Source organism: Xiphias gladius, chromosome 17 (assembly GCF_016859285.1).
Source record: "Xiphias gladius isolate SHS-SW01 ecotype Sanya breed wild chromosome 17, ASM1685928v1, whole genome shotgun sequence".
NCBI classification, from domain to species: domain Eukaryota; kingdom Metazoa; phylum Chordata; class Actinopteri; order Istiophoriformes; family Xiphiidae; genus Xiphias; species Xiphias gladius.
This window is the reverse complement of record NC_053416.1, coordinates 14,154,558-14,173,526: the sequence shown is the minus strand read 5'-3', so window position 1 is coordinate 14,173,526 and position 18,969 is coordinate 14,154,558. Positions and strand designations below refer to the sequence as shown.

The window sequence follows — 18,969 nt, the reverse complement described above, 5'->3', positions numbered from 1 at the left end:
CTTAACCGGCCACAACATAAAATGTTGCTTCCATAGGAATAATAATTAAGAATAGAGTATAACATATGATAGGGGTCATTCTGCTACTCTGATACTTAAAATACATTTCACTGACACTACTTCTGTTCTTCTACTTGAGTAAAATGTTGAAGGCAGAAAATAAAGGTCTTTTCATTTACTTGATACTTTTTTTCAAACTTCATCTACCCATTTAGCTTCTACTACACTTGTGCACTGTGCAACGTGTCCAGCGCCACGGATTGTACCAAGACAAACAAGAACACCAGAACAACATGCTGTGTTATAGCCACTGACCTGCAGGCCTCTTGGTGAGGTTGAGGCAGTCGGCGTGGTAAACTTTAGGACATCCAGGTCTCTTACAGGAAACCATCTGTCCTCCGTCCCCGCAGCTGAAACACTCGTCCTCTCTTTCTTTGGTCACCACCACCTTTTTCTTCTTCTTGCCATGGCCTCTCCTCTTCAGCTTCCGACCTTTGTCGTCAGATGGAGGGTTGTTCTGGTTGCAGAGGGGAGAGGTTGATTAATAGTGGTATAAGAAGACCACTAGTGGTACTTTTATTGTGGTTTTTGATAAGACTTCATAGGTAATGCTGATTTTATGATCTGATCTGATCTTTCACCCCAAGACTCACCTTCTCCTTCAACTACCAGGCAAAGAAATTGTCGACAGAATCCAGCACTTCAAAATGACTTGTGCTTTAATGAACTGTTTAACAATATATCAAACCAAGTAGTATTTCTTTTGTGTCATCCCCCTCACCTTTGGCCTGACGCCCAGGAAGCCGCTGCAGTTCGGTGCTCCACATTTACAGACGGTCTTCCCGTTCCCCAAACACTCCAGGTTGTAGTTGAAGGTAAGCTCTGTGCCTGAACAGATACACACAAACAACTGATTTGGGCTGCAAATGGGGAACATACCCACTTGATCTGACTAACTCAGACTGCTGAAGCCTCATAGTAAATTCAGCATGGGTTAGAGTCCATCGTTTGAACAGGACGGTTGAAAAACCTGCTTAGGCAAGGCTTTTTTACACAGAATGACAACTGTGTGAGGATTTTGTCCCACATAACTTACTATGAAATAGCATTAGGAAGGGATCTCTTTACAGATTAAAGTGGTTGTTTTTAATTTCAGCTCCGAACGAGGCGTACCTGCAGCAACGTCGACGAGAGCAAACAGTCCCACCCGGGTGTCTCCGCTCACCGTCCACTTCTGGGTCTCGCAGTTTGGCTGACAGCTGTGGTTCATGAAGCGAGCCTCGTTCCCCTTCGGCCCAGCATCAATGATCCGGTCCTTACACACGCACACATTTCAATTAAAAACTCTAAAAGACCATTGGACTTATCTGAATCAAAGATTCCTCTTCTTGCCTTTCAGATGAGTTGGATAATCTCTATACTCACTGTTGCAGCTGCATTATATAGACAGCATACAGTACTACATATTCTTAACATTTTAAGGGCTCTGTTTTCATGGTGCCTCTATGACCAAGTTTGATATTTTCCCGACCTTGAAATTCATTTAGCCCATCTGTCTGATAATTTAGTGCCCAGTGCAGTGCACAAGGTACACACGTGAGAGTTTCATTTAAGTGGGGCGGCACAAAGAAAGTTGTAGGAATTTGGTGGAGAACAGACAACAGAACAGAACCACGCAGGCCACTATCTCTGGGGAAAAATCACTCGGACGGTAACGTGGTGATTCTGTCGACGAGGGTAAACTGTGCCACAACTGTGGAATAAAATAATATAGAACTGACAGGAAACGAGGGAAAGAGAGATGTAACACAGGTCGCGACCCGTGACTTGAGCCAAGGCCTTGAGGTTCACGGCCTGCGGCTTTACCCGCAAGCTATGGGAGCTCTGTGTAAATAAACAACTTTAATGAAACACTCTCCAGCCAGTAGACGCAAGTGAGGTCCAAATTGTATTCAGTCTGATCTGGATGGGACCTATTTTACTGCCACGGGTCTTGGGTCTCGTCGATGTATTTTGGATTGGGTCTAATTAACCTCCTATCTCTATATCAGTTCCGGTGACTGGGATCGGGTCCCCATTGGACCGGGTCTTTCTTTTTTAAAAATTGGTTTATGCACGTCATGTTCAGGTAAGATTTCCAAGATCTGTTTCAGGTTTGGGTCCAAAAGACGTCTATTACCCACTTCCAGATGAAAACAGGAACACGGTCATTTTTTCCGTTTTTGATGTCCTCAAAAAAAAAAAAAAATTCAGATCAGTTTTTTTTTACTTTTTGTTTTCCAGACTGAATGAAATAATTGACTGAATGGAGGATCATTTTTAAAACTACATGCTGATGATACATTCATTTCTGAACCTGCATGAATGATAATGCCTTTATTTCTTGTTCCCTTACGGCCAAAATAGTGCACCATCACCATAAGATTATAGTATTAGTACAAACTGTAGCATGCAACCTGGACGCGGTTCTCGTGAAAGCTTAAACACACACACTCTGGCTCGGAGCTGTACCTTGTCCAGAGTTAACATGTAGAAGTTACAGATGTCGTTCTCTTGTGCGTGTCTGATCCTTGACCTGCACTCCTCCTCGTCGATCACCTCCCCGACGTACTCACTCACAAACTGACCCTGGGAGAACAACACGGGGAACTTTTAATTACTCAGCCTGATCCTGTCCCACTGAGCAGCAGCCGCTCCACCTGATGGCAGTTCTGCAGGGGTTCGCGAAGAACAGCAGAGGCACTACATACCAGCATTAGCAGTCAGTAGCACTGGCAGTGGCAGTACTATTACTGACAGTATTGTATTTACCTTCTTGATGTCATGGACACAGCGGAGACCCCAGCCTCGGGACAGCGTCCTGAAGATCTCCACCTGGCTGTATTGACGCTTGGTGAACGCCTGGTTGAGGCACCGTTCACCCGCCGGGCAAACCTGAAAGTTCAGAGGGTCATTATCGAAATATATAAGTCATATACGACAACAGGGATACTTTACACCTCGCGTATCAATACACACTGTGCCCTCTGTATCAGAGGAGCAAAGGAAGCCATTTGAGACCACATTGTACAATATTTTTATTTTTACAGTGGATTGTTTACGGCCTGCAACATTACTGTTTAGGTTTATTCTCTATGCTCTCAATCAGCATCGTTTCCAGATGCAATGGACAGCTGCTTTCAGTTAAAAAAAACAAAAACAAAACAAAAAACCTCTAAAGCTCTAAAAATTCATCGTACTCTGCTTACTCAGCACCAAACAGCAGACTGACAGAGTTAGCGAGCATCTGGTGAACATAGTGGAGCATTTAGCAGCTGAAGAGCCAGTTACTTCAATGACTTAATGTCTTGTCTTTAAGGACATTCATAAAAACTTGGGATAAGTGCTAATTTTTTGCTCAAGATGAAACATTCCCCACTTGTGCGGATGCGTATTCAACTCAGTTTGCACCTCTCTGGGTGAATTCAGTTCTAATAGGATCTTTCAATGTCTATCAGAATATACCCATTATAGCTGCTGACTTAATTGTAATGAATCGGTGGGTAGATTTTAGCGCGCTTAACTTGGGTGAGCTTTCGGTCGTTTTGTCAAGCTACAAGGTCAAGAATGAATGTTTGCGCTCCCAATATCCTATGTATGGACAGTATGTGTGTGTGTATGTATACTTTACTTGTTCGGCAAGCCGGGTTACGCTGTGGGGAAACTGACATAAGAGCCACGTCATACGAATGTATTGCTGCTGTACTGCAGCAACATATGCTGCCCTTTTTCTGTTGAATTATTTTGGGTAAAGCTTAATAAAGACATTTGGAAAGAAAGGAATGGATCTGGTGCAGTGCAGATTAATGATACCATTATTTAGACAGTAATATTTGTGCAGACTATTCTTTCCAAAGAGGTGATATGAAGAGATGTAGAAGAAAACACAAAGTAGACCAAACACAGTTATTGCCTTCACCTTGTAGCTCCTGTCGAATTTAGTCTTGATTTTTCAAAATTTTTTCCACTGTCATTTTAAATGCTTTATAATATGTTACCACGGAGCACTTAATACTACTAAGTTTTAATAAGTTTCTTAAACACTGTGTGAGTTTGATGGAGGTGTTTATGTACCTGTGGGTGGCATTCGTACAGCAGCATGCGGTTGATGCACTCCGAGTCCATCCCACACGGGCTCTCATCTGTCGCCTTACAGTTACAGCGTGGGATCTCTGATAGGTCAGCCGTAAAGATCTGAACCTTTCCTATTGGTCGATTCACCTGAATGAGTCAGAAGAGTGTTAACAGACACGAACTCTCCTCTGTGCATCAGAATGAACACATTTAAAGCTTGTTACTCGGTGAATATGATGATGTGTCACAGATACAGTCCTACAACAATCATCTTAAAATCTATTCAAGTCAATATGTCAAGTAATGCTTCAGGTCTATTAGACTTGGTATCATTTACATAAACTTTCCATGATTTGTTTTAAGTATACTAATGCTCAGTAAATGAGAGGAATATAGCCTTACATTGCTGGAAAGTAGCTCTCCAAGGGAGGCTTGTTGGTTTAAGTTTAGCAAATTGGCCTGTTTGGACAGATTTCAGTGGTTCTTGGGAGTGGGGTTACTGGGTAAAATCCAGCTATGTATCTTGAAAGCTAAAGGGAAGGCTATAATTTAACATCAAAGCCTGGAACTCAAACAGATACCACTGCTTCACTTTTGAAGAAACCCTGCAGGTTGCAGCATTTTGGACTAAACAAAGACAAAGCTCAATCGCAAGTCTTCTCCCGGACCTTGATATGTTTGTAGGGAGGTGGCTTCCTGTCGTTCTTCCTGTCCTCTTGAAGCTGCCGAAGCTCCTTCTCCGCCTGCAGTTCTCGAAATCTCACAGCCGCCTCCTCCAAAGCTGACGAGGGAGATCAAGAGTCAGAGAAGTCAAGTCATCATACCAAGTACAAACGCGAGACACAACAAATAACATACAAAAAACTACATTTAAGCGACAAAATTAGATTAAAAAAACAAAAACAAATGACGACTTTCACTTTCTGGATCTGTTAAAGAAGCCATTTTGCTGAAAACACTGGATACCTTTCTTGTAGGTTGCATCAACACCTTTCCCCATCTTTTCTTTGCTGTTGGCGTCCACATCCATATAAGGGAAGACTCTGGCCTGGTAGGTCCACAAGTAGTCGTTGGAGCCAAAGAAGTGGACAGGGAACTCCCCGACATCATGCCTCATCCGCTGGATGTTCTCTGGGATTGTTTTGGGATGGCTGACCTCCGCTGGCCACCACCTTTATAGAGGTGTGGAAGAACACAAATGAAAAAGAATACAACATCTCTCTTCCAAAGATTTGTGTCTGTTTCAGACATCTCATTATCTGTTTAGCCCACATCTGTTGCAAAATGCCAAATGTTTGTTTTGTTGGAACATATGTTGCTGTATTTTAAAAAAAAGCTATGATAAAAAGTATTTTGTGTTGATTTTGTAGAATAATGAGTAGGACTTTTGGTATGATGAGATTAAGTAATCTTTTGTTGTAACGAAGACTTTCCTGTTAAAAGGAATAATTTTGTGTGTAGAACAAGTCTTGACTAACGATTATATGCATTATTGATTATTGCTTATTGCTATTGTTTATTTCTTCAGCTAACTGATGAATCAATTAATCGATGAATCAATTAATTGAATCGACGAATGAGTCCACCACAACTTCCAGAAATCCAAGGTAATATCTCTAGATCTCTTGTTTTTTTCTGAAAAACAGTCCAAAGATTTTCAGTTTACTATCATACGAGACCTATTAAAACAGAAGATATTTACTTTAGAGAAGGTGGAATCAGTGAATTTTGATACTTTTTCTATATAATAACTCAAAATGAAGCCAATTAATTTCATATCAATAAACAAATTGATTCATTGATTCATTGCCAAATCTCTATTGTAGAAACAACAAAAATAAGAGTCTACAGTCATGACCCTGTAAGGCTGTACGTAAGCACAGCTTTGAGCTAAATGACAACATTGGCATGCTAACATGCTCACAATGACAACGCTACCATGCTGATGTTAAGCAGGTAAAATGTTTGCCATGTTCGCCATCTTAGTTTAGCATGTTGGAATGTTAACATTCGCTAATTAGCACTAAGCACAGAGTACAACTGAGGCTGATGAGAATGTCATTAGTTTTGCAGGTAGTTAGCAATAAACGTAAGAAAAGTTCAGGAATCACTAAACTAAACCTGCAACTATTAGTCGATTAATTTATCTAAAGAACTATTCTGATGATCGATTAATAGGTAATGTCTGTTTTTAAGCAAACATGACAAACAATCGATGATTCCACGATCTCATATGTGATTTGCTGCTTTTCTTTGACTTACATCACAGTAAATTGAATATTTTAGAGATTTGGAGTGTTTTTCAGAGAAAACATGACATTTAATGATGTCTCCTTGTGCTTCAGGATATTGTGATGGTCATTTTTCACAGTTTTCCGATGTTACATAGGCCAAACAGCTCGCCACTGACCTGTACCGCCCAACTTTCACCCAGAGGATGTCTTTGTAGTGAGGTTTCTTCCCAGCCTTGCAGTCATTGCAGTACCAGCTGCCTTTAGGCATCTCAATGTTCAGACACTCCCGGTGGAAGGCAGCAGGACAGGACTCGCAGCACAACAGACTTCCCCCTGTTGTGGAGAGACGTGACAAAAGCTAAACATTTACGAGGCTATTGATTTGGTGGAGAGTAAACCAAAGCTAAAGGGAGAGTAAATATTACTTAATATTACTAATATGACTTAGATTCATCAGGTGAACTGAAACATGAGTTGTATTTACTTATTTTATAGATTTCAGGTACCTAGACCCTCATCAGGTAAAATTCATATTAACAGTTTGCAGGATTTTTTTTTTTCATCTTTCATATTCAGACTTTATAGTGTGCAAGAACTTTATATAAATTAGTACCTCAAAAGAAAATCTGGGTATAGATTTTTTTTTTTTTAATTTGTGAGATGGGGTAGGTTCAAGCTAACACTGGATGTTAAGTTGCTCTTAAAAGAGTCATGATGGACAGGCCAAAAAGAGCTGTGAGCAATGGACTGGCATGTGTGTGCATAAGACAAAGAAACAGTAAAAAAAAAACAGAGGTAGACAGACAGAGATCTGAAATTGAAGATATGAAGATTGATAACACTCTCATATCCAAACATTAAATATTAGGCTGGAGCCAAAAGCAGGCTAACTTACTTTAGCACAAAGACTGGAAACAGGGAAACAGCTGGCTCTGTTCAAAAGTAACAAAATCTGACTACCAGGAACTCTCAATTTCACTAATGAGCATGCTATATCTATCTTTGTTTAATCTGTGCAAAAACTGAAATGTAAAAATGAGAAATCCTGGCTTGATGCATTACGTGCTGGACTATTTCTTGGTCGGGACCAGTAGCTTCCTGGAGTCTCTGCTGGTAGTTTGGCAACTGGTCCCTGGTACTGATAAGATAAGTTGGGGAGTTGTTGGGGATAGCTTATCTGAACCATACAAGCACGAGAGAGTGGTATCAATCTTCTTAACTAACTTTAGACAAGAAACTGAATTTCCCCAAAACGTGTAACTTTTCCTTTAAACTAACAGACTGTAATTACTGTATTACCCATGGAGCGCACAAAAGCTATCTTTTGGATGTTATTATTTTATTCTTTTTATTTTTACGCGATAAATCTCACAAGGGAAGGGTGAAATAAAATCTAAATTCAGGATCAAGAAAAGTCAAATGATCCTCCCCTGCTCTTCGAAAAAAAGTCAGACTAGCCTCCCTTCAGCAAAAAGAAAATGTACATAACCCTCCCCCCTTTTTTGAGCCATTCTCATCCCTAATAATTTTTTTTGTAAATTTTGACCCAATCTTGGGCTCCAGTGAATCGGGCCAGGTCAGGCTGAAATTACTCCACGTGTTCCTAGATCCGTACCCTCTGTGCAGACGAAGCACCAGCTGACGTTGACGTGTTCATGGTTCTTGACGCCGCGACGGGGGGTGAAGTGGTTGGGACAGATGATGCTGTTGTTTGAGAGGACAACACTGCCTGCTGCCATGCAGAGGTCTGTGGCATGATAGGCCACCGGGCAGCGCACGCACCGTACCAGACGACCTACAGACAAAGACAAGAGAACGAATGGACAGTCAGGGCACGGATGGTGCAGAAGGTGAAGGTGGTGTTATCGGAACATATCTGAGTGTCCTCTGTTTACCTTTAGAGATGGACGAACTGTTGGGATTGGCAATGAAGCAGGTGAGACAGACGTGGATCGAGCAGCGGAAACCTCGGCTCACAGGTGCAGTCGGGGGGTAGTTGGTGATACACTCCCCATGGTAGAACTTCCCACACACAGGGATCATACAGCGCCGCACATCCTCACTGCGCTTTTTACATACAAAGCAGGTGTGGATGCCTGGGAGAAAAGCAAACGTGAGGGATTTAGTCAGTATGAGTATAAATCTTTAAACTTTAGCAGTGAATGTGAGCACCATCAGATACGTTTTTTTATTTATATTAGAGATCAATTACAATAGAAATACCGAGATGTCTTAGAATATTTTTTACTCTTGAAAACCTCTTTACATGTATCCAAAACTAAAGAAATGTTTATAATCCTACCAAAACACAGACAGTCTTCCAACAGTCATTCGTAGGATAAGTGTTGAAATCATCCAGACCTACAGATACTTGGAAACTGTGTTTGATGACACATTGAGGTTTGAGGATTGAGATGGGATTGTGAAAAAAGGCTCGGCAGCATGTGTACTGCCTTCGTCACTAAACTCCTTTGGAGCAGATCAGAGAATACTGACAACGTTTTTTCCCTCCTTTATCGAAATTATTTTTACTTCTTCATTTTTTTGCTGGTTTACTTACCTTTGTCAAAAGAAAAAGAACAGATTTCAAATTGCTGTTAACCTCTGCTCCAGAATTACTGGCCAAACAAAAACTAGCACAGCTTTATACTGACAAATCCTCAAAAAGGCATAAAGGTTATCTACGACCCCACACGTGTCCTCTATGACTACTTTAAGCTGATGCCACCATGTGTTTTAGATTACCTGCACATAAAACGAATAGAAGGAAGTTTGGTTTTATTCCAATATAGACTGATAAATGCACTTGCACTTTTGACTTCTGCTCTTAACATAATACGTGCCTTTGTGGTGTTAGACATTGTTGACCAACTATGGACCGGCTACTGTTAAAAGTCCTCGTATATTTAAAGAGTTTCTGATATTTGTATTTTAAGATTGTTTTTGTGTGTGTACATAATTGCATCTGTATATTTGTTTTTGTTTGCAAACTCTTGATTCTTTAAATTGCCTCTTTAGGGATGAATAGAGTATTTTGAACTGAACTGAACGTGGTCCAAGAATTGGCTCCATGGTTTTGGCCGGTTTCACAAAGATATTTTAGACTGGTCTGTAGTGTTAGGCCCGTTGTATTTTTGCTCTGAGGTTAATGCAAGTTAGACAGCCTCACAAAAATAAAGACTAACTCCTTACTAGGTCTGAAAGGTCTATCCCCTGGCTAACACTGAACTAAAAGCTACGTTTCCATGGCAGCAATCAGTGACACCTGCTGACCAGTGTTTCTGTGGTAACAATCGGTGACACTTGCTGATCAGTGTTTCCGTGGTAACAATCAGTGACACTTGCTGACCAGTGTTTCCGTAGTAACATTCAGTGATGCCTGCTGACCAGTGTTTCCATGGTAACAGTCAGTGACATCTGCTGACCAGTAGCACCAAACGACAACAAACAGGGAAACATGGCTCATAACCTGGTGGTTTGCTTTGGTTCGTGGAGCAAGTAATGAGAAGAGGAAGAAGTTTTAGAGACTAAGCAGTAACTCGTAAATATGCATCAGTGAGGACATCGTCAGTCGTTTTCGTTTAACCAAAGAAACTATCCTGGAGCCTGACCGTGTGATGGCAATCCAGTACTCAAATGATGTAGGTGTGCTTATCAGGTAATCTTCCGTTTAAGAATAACTGAAAATTATATAAATATACGTTTTGCTTGTTAGATAAATATAATTTTTGAAGTGTTTATTATTCTTGTGTCTAGGTTCTACCATTTCAGTTTTTACTATTTTCAAGGCATGGCATGAACAAAAATGAAAACCTCAGAGAAATGTTTTTCATTTCTCAAATCAACAATTAAGAGGTAGAAAATTGTCAAAGAAAATGTCAAAAATCTTTAATACAAACAAAAAATGCAATAAAAAAAAAAAAAATCTGATTTTAAAGTTTCCACTATTGAACTTTTTAAAAGTTCAATTTATTAATGATGTTTCAGTCCTCAGACCTTCATTGATTAGAGTTATTATAGTGCACTGGTCTTGTTTACAATCTGAAGATTTCAGTATGGAGTCATGCTGGCGCTCTCTGATTGGTCTGGTTTTCCTCTGACATGTTTATTTATATATGGGACACGTTCTGTGTGTAAGACGGTGAGTGTTTTTTTCATAGCCAGAGTTTATGACTTTCTATCAGAGTTTAAGACTGTCCAGAGTGCAAGAACTTTGTGTTAAGTGTTAAAATGGAAAATAAAAATGATGATATTATATATATTTTTACTGGCACTGGCCTAAATAATGAAGCCTATGCTTAATGTATGAATTTATTTATTTTAGTTGAATTACTTTTACCTTGCAGATTTTTTTTTTTCATGGGATAAAGCTTACACTGTAAAGCTGTAAATGTTAAACACAGACATACCTGATTTGCACTCAGGACAGACAAACTTCCCTTTCGGTGCCTCGGCCAGTGAGATACAGGGCAGGTGGAAGGCTCCGCAGCACTGACCATCACAGAGCAGCAGCTCCCCTGTCTTTTCACATACCTGAGATAAAAAAATAAAAAAAAATACTCAAGCCTGCTTTAAAAGACATAGCATAATTAAGAGTGATTCAAAGAAGCTCACTTTATTACATACCTTACCAGCGGGGGTAAGTTGGAGAGGATGTGTTTTTGTATGTTTAGTTAACCACCACAATCAGAAAACCACAGAAATGTCACACAGATGTCTGCTGTGCCGCTTGCTGTATAAACTGTATACTTCCCTTATGCAGGGCTGCTGGACCCTAAACAACACTCTGCAGGAAGTGGGATAGTACTGCTGCTACAGAAAGAGACACTAACACCAGGGATGCAAAGAGCAAAAGGACGTGACAGGGCAAAGTTGAGAAAGGTTTAACTTGTATAACATATATTTAATACGATTTTTATGATTGCATATTTTTCTCTCTCAGTTTTTACAAGAAACCTTTCTTCATATAGCAACATCACTTGATCTTGTTATGTTGAGAAACTTTACAGAAAAATCCTCGTGGTGAAAAAAAAAAACTTTTCTTATTTTAACATGATAAGCTGCTATGTTGTTATAATATCAAATGCTGTTTAAAAAAATCCATCCAATAGCTAAGGGAGGGCACTGTAGCCTACATCAGCTTGAAAAAATGACAATGACTGATTAATGTTGTTTGATTACTGCTTGTTTGAAATATTATTTCCTTGGGATATATTACGCTACTGTACCACAAAAATCAAACATGAAAAAATAAACCTGAAGCACTGACCTACTGGAGGAGTCTGCTCTTTTATTTAACCAGTGCAGTTTGACACAGGTCCTTCCTCGGGGTGTTTGACCATCAATCTGGGTTCAACTCTCCATTGGTAGAATAAAGAGCAGACTCTTCTATCAGGTCAGTTAATTCTTCCAAAGTTATTTTTTCACAAGTGGTTCTTTGGTAATTGAACACCTACAGCAGTTGTTTGAAGAAGTAAGGAGCGCATACTCTTTCCACAGATATACAGTACACAGCAACATCAGACAACAACTTCCCAACTGGAGCTGATTATGTATCAATTACATGCTCAGTGCTAAACACAAGAGACAGCCTACACACTGTAGCTGTACAAACAAACAACATATTGGGTCCAGCTGTTCCAGAGGTTCTCATGAGGACTGAATTAATTAGAAAACCAACATTTTCACCAGTGGTTCAGCCTCCTAAGGTTAACTCCATCACTGCTACAATAAATCTCGTCCTCCAGGAAATGAGACTCAGCAGAAAGTTCAAACTTTTCTCGGAAAGCTTCTGCAGGCGAAGAGGACGCAGCTCTGAAGATCATTTCACATCAGTGAACTGGTCTCACCTGACATATGTTCTCCTTCGTGGAGGCAGGGCCTCCTCGGTCCCCTATGATCTTCCTTGAAGGTAAACGTGGGTCATCGCACAGCGACAAGTCGTCCTTCATGGAGGAGAAGCCGTGGTCCAAACTGGATGGGTCGCCCTTAGGAGACAAAGGAAAAATTCAACGTTGTATAGCAATAAATGAGGGCCCTAATTTATCAGGCATCTCAGAGTCACTCCAGGCAATCACGCTGAAAGTTTACCTAGAACTGAAAACACTCCTGTCTCAGAGTAGGACTTCATTTCTGAAGCTTCGTACACTTACAGTATGTGCAGGAAGGAGAAAGTTTACTCCAAGGAGAGAGTGTGACGTTGGTACTGACACTGAGAGTTGCACAGTGGAAATCATTGTCATTTTCATGCCACTTGCAGGTGGAGTTATTACATTAATACGATATTTTGTCTGGAAAAAAGGATCATCAGTCATAGCTTTGCTGATATCTTTTATCACCATTATGCAGATGACATCCAGGAGAACACATTTGTGTTCAAATTAAAGTTTTACTCTGCTCTCATTGAAGAATAAGCCATAATCCTATATTTTTTTCTTCCTGTCAACAGATCCCGGGAAAAGACCGAAACCAACAATGAATTGATTCCACTAACAGGTACTGTCTGTGTATCCAAACCTGATAAACTGTATCACCGTACTCCAAAAAACTATAAAAAAGTTAGTCACACCTTGCACTGGCTGACATGTTCCCTCATCACTGAGAACACACACACCACAACACAAATCCACAGCTAAAATAGTCCCCAACAAATGCACTACTTTTTAAAAACTACAGTGCCCAGCTGCTTTAGGAAAGAGTTTTTTTTTTTTTTTACATGTGTGCCTTAAGCAGTGCCACAGAATACAGAATATTGCCAGCCTCAAGAGTTGTGCACAATATCTGAGGCACCATAAGAGCAATGTTTTATACAGTTGCCGCAAAACTTTTTGGTTGTTGCAATTATTACGGATTTTTTCAATCTGAACGCCATGTCCCAGCGGGGTTGGGGCACCTCTGCAGTTCTCCTACATATGAGTTGAGACAGGGTTAATTTCCTTAGTTTATAAAATCTTTTTATTCCTAGGCCTAAAAGTGGAGCCAAGTATGTGTGTGTCTGAGAATTTCTGGCCAGTTAGGACTGATATCAAATTTAGCAGAGTGAAAGAACAGCCAGTGGAAAAACTAATCTTCAGCAGTTTGTGCACAGTTTCGCAAAGTTACAGTAAATCACTGAGTAAATCATTTAAATGTGAGCAATGGTCTCACATACTCTGCGAGCGAGAGAATAACAAATCTGTGACTAAAGTAATGGTGTCTGACCTCTGACTCCGCTGTGTCCTTTTTGACCTCCTGAGCCTTACAGTCCTCTGGCTGAGGAGCATCGACGTCTGCTGATGCCGTCTCTGCCTGCCCGGGTTTGGGCGGAGCTAGCGCAGCAGTGGCGGGTGCAGGAGTGCTGGGAGTGAGATTGGTCTGAATGGAGGGCGTGGGCATACAGGTGGAAACCTCTGGGGTTGTCGGTGTGGAGGTGGATGCTGTAAGCTGCTTACTCTTCGATTTTAAAGATGGTGGCCCTGAATCTGGGCGTGAGAAAGACATGTCAGCACCAGTTTTCGCAGACAAGACAGAAAAACTAAAAGAGGTTTGTGAGATTTAAAATAACTATTTCAAAGTCTTAACACTGCAGGTAAATCTCCTCGTAAACCTTTTTTAATTTTGAGTCGTTTTAAATCACCTTTATCTTACACAGAGCAAATTTCTTAGGGGCTGTGGTCATATTTGTTGTCTTAAAAAACAATAGGGATTTTCTTTAATTTTCTCATTTCAGGACACATGATTTCAGTTTGCTTCAGTTATTTCAAAATACTACACTTTCACAAATTCAAGGTAACGGGAAATTACTTTTCACAAAAAAGATATGATAGTTTAAATAGTTTAAAAATGTACACAATGAAAAAAGCAAGGTATATGATTTTTATGAAAGGCACTATAGTATAATATATACCGTTATGAGATGATTTACTGACCTGATTGAGGGGCAGGGTTTGAATTGTTCTTCAGTGTTTTGACCTGTGACAAGAGAAACATTATCAAAAACTATTCCCATGGTTCTTTGGGGGATGTAAACAACAAAAGACATGCTTTACCCTGTAGCTGTTTACATTTTGCTGGTAACCGGCACCGTTAGAAGTATGCAGAATTAGCTATTAGCAGCTTCATTTTGCAATGAACCCATGGATGTACAGACAGCTACCACTGGTTTACTTTGATACCAAAGAAAACTTTAAAACGTGACGATTCTCAGGCAAGCTCTGAAGTTATGAGGAGCGTATTATTTCTGTGATTTCTAAGCAGGCTTATGGCCATTTGCGATGGCCATAAGAGATAATGACATCCTCGGAAAGTGTAACTCATACTCAATCTAAAAATGTGTGTATCATTTCTGTGTGTACAGGTCTGCCTGAGTGATGACTCAGAAGGAGTTCGTTTTTTGACGCAAATTGCAACAATCAGGCGGTAAGGGTTTTAAAGAACCTTTACTGTCTCATTGAGCTGTGTGTCACAGCCGCTGCAGCTCCACCGCACTGCCCTCCAGCTCTCCTGTGCCCACCTTAGGAAGCAGCCCTTGCAGTTTGAAAACCTCTGATCTAATGTAATTTGAAAAAAAAAAAAAACCCAACCAAACTCTCTTTGTGAAGCTTTAAACGTGGATGTTTTGTTGATACAGAGAGGAGCTGATTAAGCTATGGTCGTTCTGGAGGCTGCAGTTATTGTTACTGCTGCACTGGATTGTACACAATTATACGCAAGAGGGGCACAGAATATTATAAACACCTCTGGAAGTAATTCAATACAACACATAGCCTTGACAAAAACTAAAGATTATGAGCTTCAGGATTTAGACATGAGACAGGATTTATTGTAGAGCTACCGTATCGGACCTCACTGGATGGTACAGGCATGTGTAATGAACTAGTACCTCAGAGTAAAATTACACAGATGTAGTAGATATACCACAGGTGAATAAATGTACACACAACATGTCTATGTTGTACCTTCTTCTTGGGGCCTGTTGAAGCCTCTGCCTCCAGACAGTACTCCAGGATCTTCTGAGTGGGTTTCCTCTTCCGTTTCTTCTCCAGCAGAGGAGCGTTTCCTGTCAAGCAAATGTCACAGCCAGGCTAACAATAAAAACAAAGCTTCAAGTTTTGTGCAGCCTTATTCAGCACAAAGCAAAGCAAACAGCACAGTCAAGACTGGACTAGAACTGCACAGAAACTAACTAACAGAAAATTAATCTGCGAAATGAACTTTAATTTTGTTTCACTTCATCCATTCATCCTTGATGTTATGTTCATTTTAGCCCATTTCTTAGTGCAAGGGGGATTATTTAGTTTTGTTTTGACCTAACAAAACAAATCAGTGGTGAGCGATGTATCTTTCTCTTCCAGGTAATTGTCAGTCGACACGAAAGCTGCAGTAGCGGTTGCTGGGAGCAGGTAACTTAATGTTTTTTACATTAAAGAAAGAAATATGTCGATTTAGGAATTGTTATTTCTGTATGTGGATTTACAACAACCTCTACATCTGTGAATGTCACTGTTTTCTGTTGATGCTTTTTCTACTATCTTGCAAGAATGTAGCTAGCTTTGTGGGACGTCATCTCCATTAAAACCATGCAAACTCTGGGAAAAGCCAGTAAGTGGACCTTGAGTTTGTAGTAGTAAAATCCCAAGAAATATACTCTGTTTGTCAATGTATATTATCAATGTTAAGAATATATGCTCTGTGTGCCAATGTATATTAAGAATATACTCTGTGTTTTACAGTATAGACTAGAATGTATTGGACATTGATTTTAACTTTTAACATTGATTTTAATGATCATCATTGGGCTTGCAGTGAGTAATAGAAGTATTGTGATTAATCTGAATTAAGAAAATGATTGTTATAATACATGCTGTGGAAATATTAAAGTTTTTTAAAAATATGGCACCTTGGAAATAATGGTGACAGGAGATGCCCGGACTTACCCAGGCAGGCCGGGAGAGTTAGGGATTTTCCAAAGAGACTGACACCATTATTTCCAGGTAGATATGGAGGAACGGATCAAATAGGGAAAGTATGACACCATTATTTCTTGATGAGGTGAAGTTAGTTTTTTAGAAAAGTAGGTGAAGAGCCCACCAGCAAGGAGGAGTGAATTTGAGGTATAAAAGATGATGTCTAGCAATGCTTTCTTCAGTCCGTTTCCGGAGCTAACTCAGGTTTATCTCTTGTGAAAGAATAAACTCTATTGCATTGAACTCTGATCATCTACAGTGAGCTTTTTTGAACGTTCTGAGACTCCAGTAACTCATCACCTTCACAGAAGTTAAGTGTTGGAAGAGAGGTCCAGAAATACTCTGGCCCTGATCTGGGCATCTTTTTCTCCAACAAGTTAGAATCTTTTTTTGTCAGACTGTTTTGGAAAGAGGTCAGACTATAACACAGTGTATCTCAAATACTGCCTTGTCCTTTTTTTTTGGCTGCAAATTAATGCTTAGTTAGCTTTAGCCTGCTGTGCCGTGACCCCCTTTTTTGGTGCTCAAACACACACACACACACACACACACACACACACACACACACACACACACACACACACACACACACACACACACACAAAATAAAATAAAATAAAAAATCTGGACACATTACGTGTTTCTGGTCCAATGTGCATACAAAAAAATAACAGGTGAAGGCTTGATAACGCTTACTATCTGTTAGCTTGGCCACAACTCCTTAAGGTCTCTCAACAGTTGATAGCTTCTACCAGGCAACCTAACTGGTCAAAATCTGACTCTTTATTATACATTTACTGTTCACATTAGGTAAGTGAGCAACAAAAAGTGATTTTTCCTTGTGGTTTTTAATCTCTTGTTTGTACATCCTTATGTGCAAAACCTGCAGAACTTGTCCTGTGTTTTCACAAAGGTGTGTAATCTGGAATGGCAGTAAAGTCTTCACTACATGCTGACTGACAGGATACTCGGCTTTAATGCACGGCATAAATGATGAGAGAGAGGCTGATTAACTGAACGCACTCTAGTAGCGAGTTGCTGAGAATTGCTGATCTGACACCAAATCCATGCACATTAATAGGCATAACAGGTGCACCAAAAAAAACAAAAAACATGAAACCAGCCCCGAGGCCATGACAAATAAAAATACCCTGCACATGTCCCAATCAATCATGCCACAGGTATTACTGACAGCAGATACAGTCAGGCGCACTGACCACACCAGAGCTGCACACATACATTTAAATTTACCGATGATAAGACACACTATAACACAGTGTATCTCAAATACTGCTTTGTCCTTTTTTTTTGGCTGCAAATTAATGCTTAGTTAGATTTACATCTTAATTAGACTTTATGAATTTCTCATATCATTCATTGTAGCATTAGAAATGTTAATGGATATTCATCAGCTTTTGAGACCCCCCCCCCAACTTGAAATTTTGTTTCTTCTGGGGTAGCTCAGGTCTTTTTTGTGTGAGCTAAACCCCCCTGGGGTCACTTGTAATTCGAACACTGTATGGATGTAATGTTTGGGTGTTTACATACTTTGTTCAGCTGTCCACATACTTCTGGCCATGTAGTGTGCCAACATTTACCAGGAAGACTTTCCTTTGGCTGACAGAAGACCAGTTTCCCTGACAGTCTTTGCGACTTTGAATGCACTCAAGCTAAGAAGAAAGATAAACAAGCACTGCCTCACCGTTGTCTTTGACGAGGCCTTCTGACAGCGTAGGCTCAGCTTCAGGAGGAGGGGTTAGTGTGTCGATGGAAAGCACCGATGCATCTTGGGGAGATGTGTTTTCAGTGCTGGGAGTTTGTAGTTCAGAGGGCACTGTTGCAGAAATACAGACACCACCGTCCTCAGGAGGTGGTGTCTGTATTTCTGGAAGTAAGTTCAAGGATGGGTGGTCATGTGCGTTCTTGTCCGATCCCGAGGGTTCAGACGTGGAGGTAATGGGTTGAGTGGCCTGAGAAAACAAATGGCGTGATTTCATTGTCAATCAGTGATACGGGTTTCACATGTATTGATATTGGATGCTTAATGCCAATGCAAGTATTATGAACATATAACAACATGTAATTACAAAGTTACAACAGATCTTACTTTGAATGATTTTTACCTTTCCAATCGACTGGAGAGGCTTTTTGGTTTTCTTCCTTGTGGAGAAAATCTGATCGTACTCTTCAGTCCATTCAATCAGCCTCTTGCTTGGTTTTCTTATTCGTTTATGTGCTGAAAATGATATACAAGGGAATAAACTAGCTTTTATTTATTCCTGTTATTTATAGTGTGAAAAACATTATAAAAATGTCTCCTATTTAGTCTGAACAACAACAGCCATTTATCAGTTCACTTTAATGTTGATGTACTTGATGAGTATGAAACAGTAAAATTAATAACTGATAAAACAAAATGCAATCACTAGTTAGCTGGTAAACACTGTTACATAGCCTAGCAGATGGAAGCAACATTTGCCACTTCTGTGTGACATGCGAAACCTGTTACCAAGAAGAGCAAAGGCATACCAAAGCCAACAGTGTTGTAATCTGCACTGAGGGCTTTGCCTGATTTTAAGTGTTTCACTGCTACAGCAGAATAATACACTCTCCTCTGTCATCACATTGCCAAAATATGGCTCCATGTGCTGCTTCTGTTGTTGCTCATGTTCTGACCT

The 18,969-nt window shown here is 40.2% G+C and overlaps 1 protein-coding gene across 6 annotated transcripts in view; it reads right to left on the bottom strand.

The window, feature by feature from the left end:
* nsd1b (nuclear receptor binding SET domain protein 1b) overlaps window positions 1–18,969 on the bottom strand; it is a 33,113-nt gene that overhangs the window by 3,630 nt on the left and 10,514 nt on the right. For all 6 annotated transcript variants that reach the window (XM_040150290.1, XM_040150292.1, XM_040150289.1 and 3 more), the window contains exons 6-23: window positions 18,415–18,527; window positions 17,994–18,261; window positions 15,284–15,384; window positions 14,255–14,297; window positions 13,548–13,807; window positions 12,197–12,334; window positions 10,757–10,880; window positions 8,243–8,443; window positions 7,963–8,142; window positions 6,524–6,680; window positions 5,080–5,285; window positions 4,782–4,894; window positions 4,114–4,260; window positions 2,812–2,934; window positions 2,512–2,628; window positions 1,174–1,315; window positions 782–888; window positions 316–517 (exon numbers count right to left, since the gene is read on the bottom strand). In XM_040150290.1, coding sequence (XP_040006224.1) covers window positions 316–517; window positions 782–888; window positions 1,174–1,315; window positions 2,512–2,628; window positions 2,812–2,934; window positions 4,114–4,260; window positions 4,782–4,894; window positions 5,080–5,285; window positions 6,524–6,680; window positions 7,963–8,142; window positions 8,243–8,443; window positions 10,757–10,880; window positions 12,197–12,334; window positions 13,548–13,807; window positions 14,255–14,297; window positions 15,284–15,384; window positions 17,994–18,261; window positions 18,415–18,527 — 2,742 coding nt within the window. The remainder of the gene's footprint in view (window positions 1–315; window positions 518–781; window positions 889–1,173; window positions 1,316–2,511; window positions 2,629–2,811; window positions 2,935–4,113; window positions 4,261–4,781; window positions 4,895–5,079; window positions 5,286–6,523; window positions 6,681–7,962; window positions 8,143–8,242; window positions 8,444–10,756; window positions 10,881–12,196; window positions 12,335–13,547; window positions 13,808–14,254; window positions 14,298–15,283; window positions 15,385–17,993; window positions 18,262–18,414; window positions 18,528–18,969) is intronic.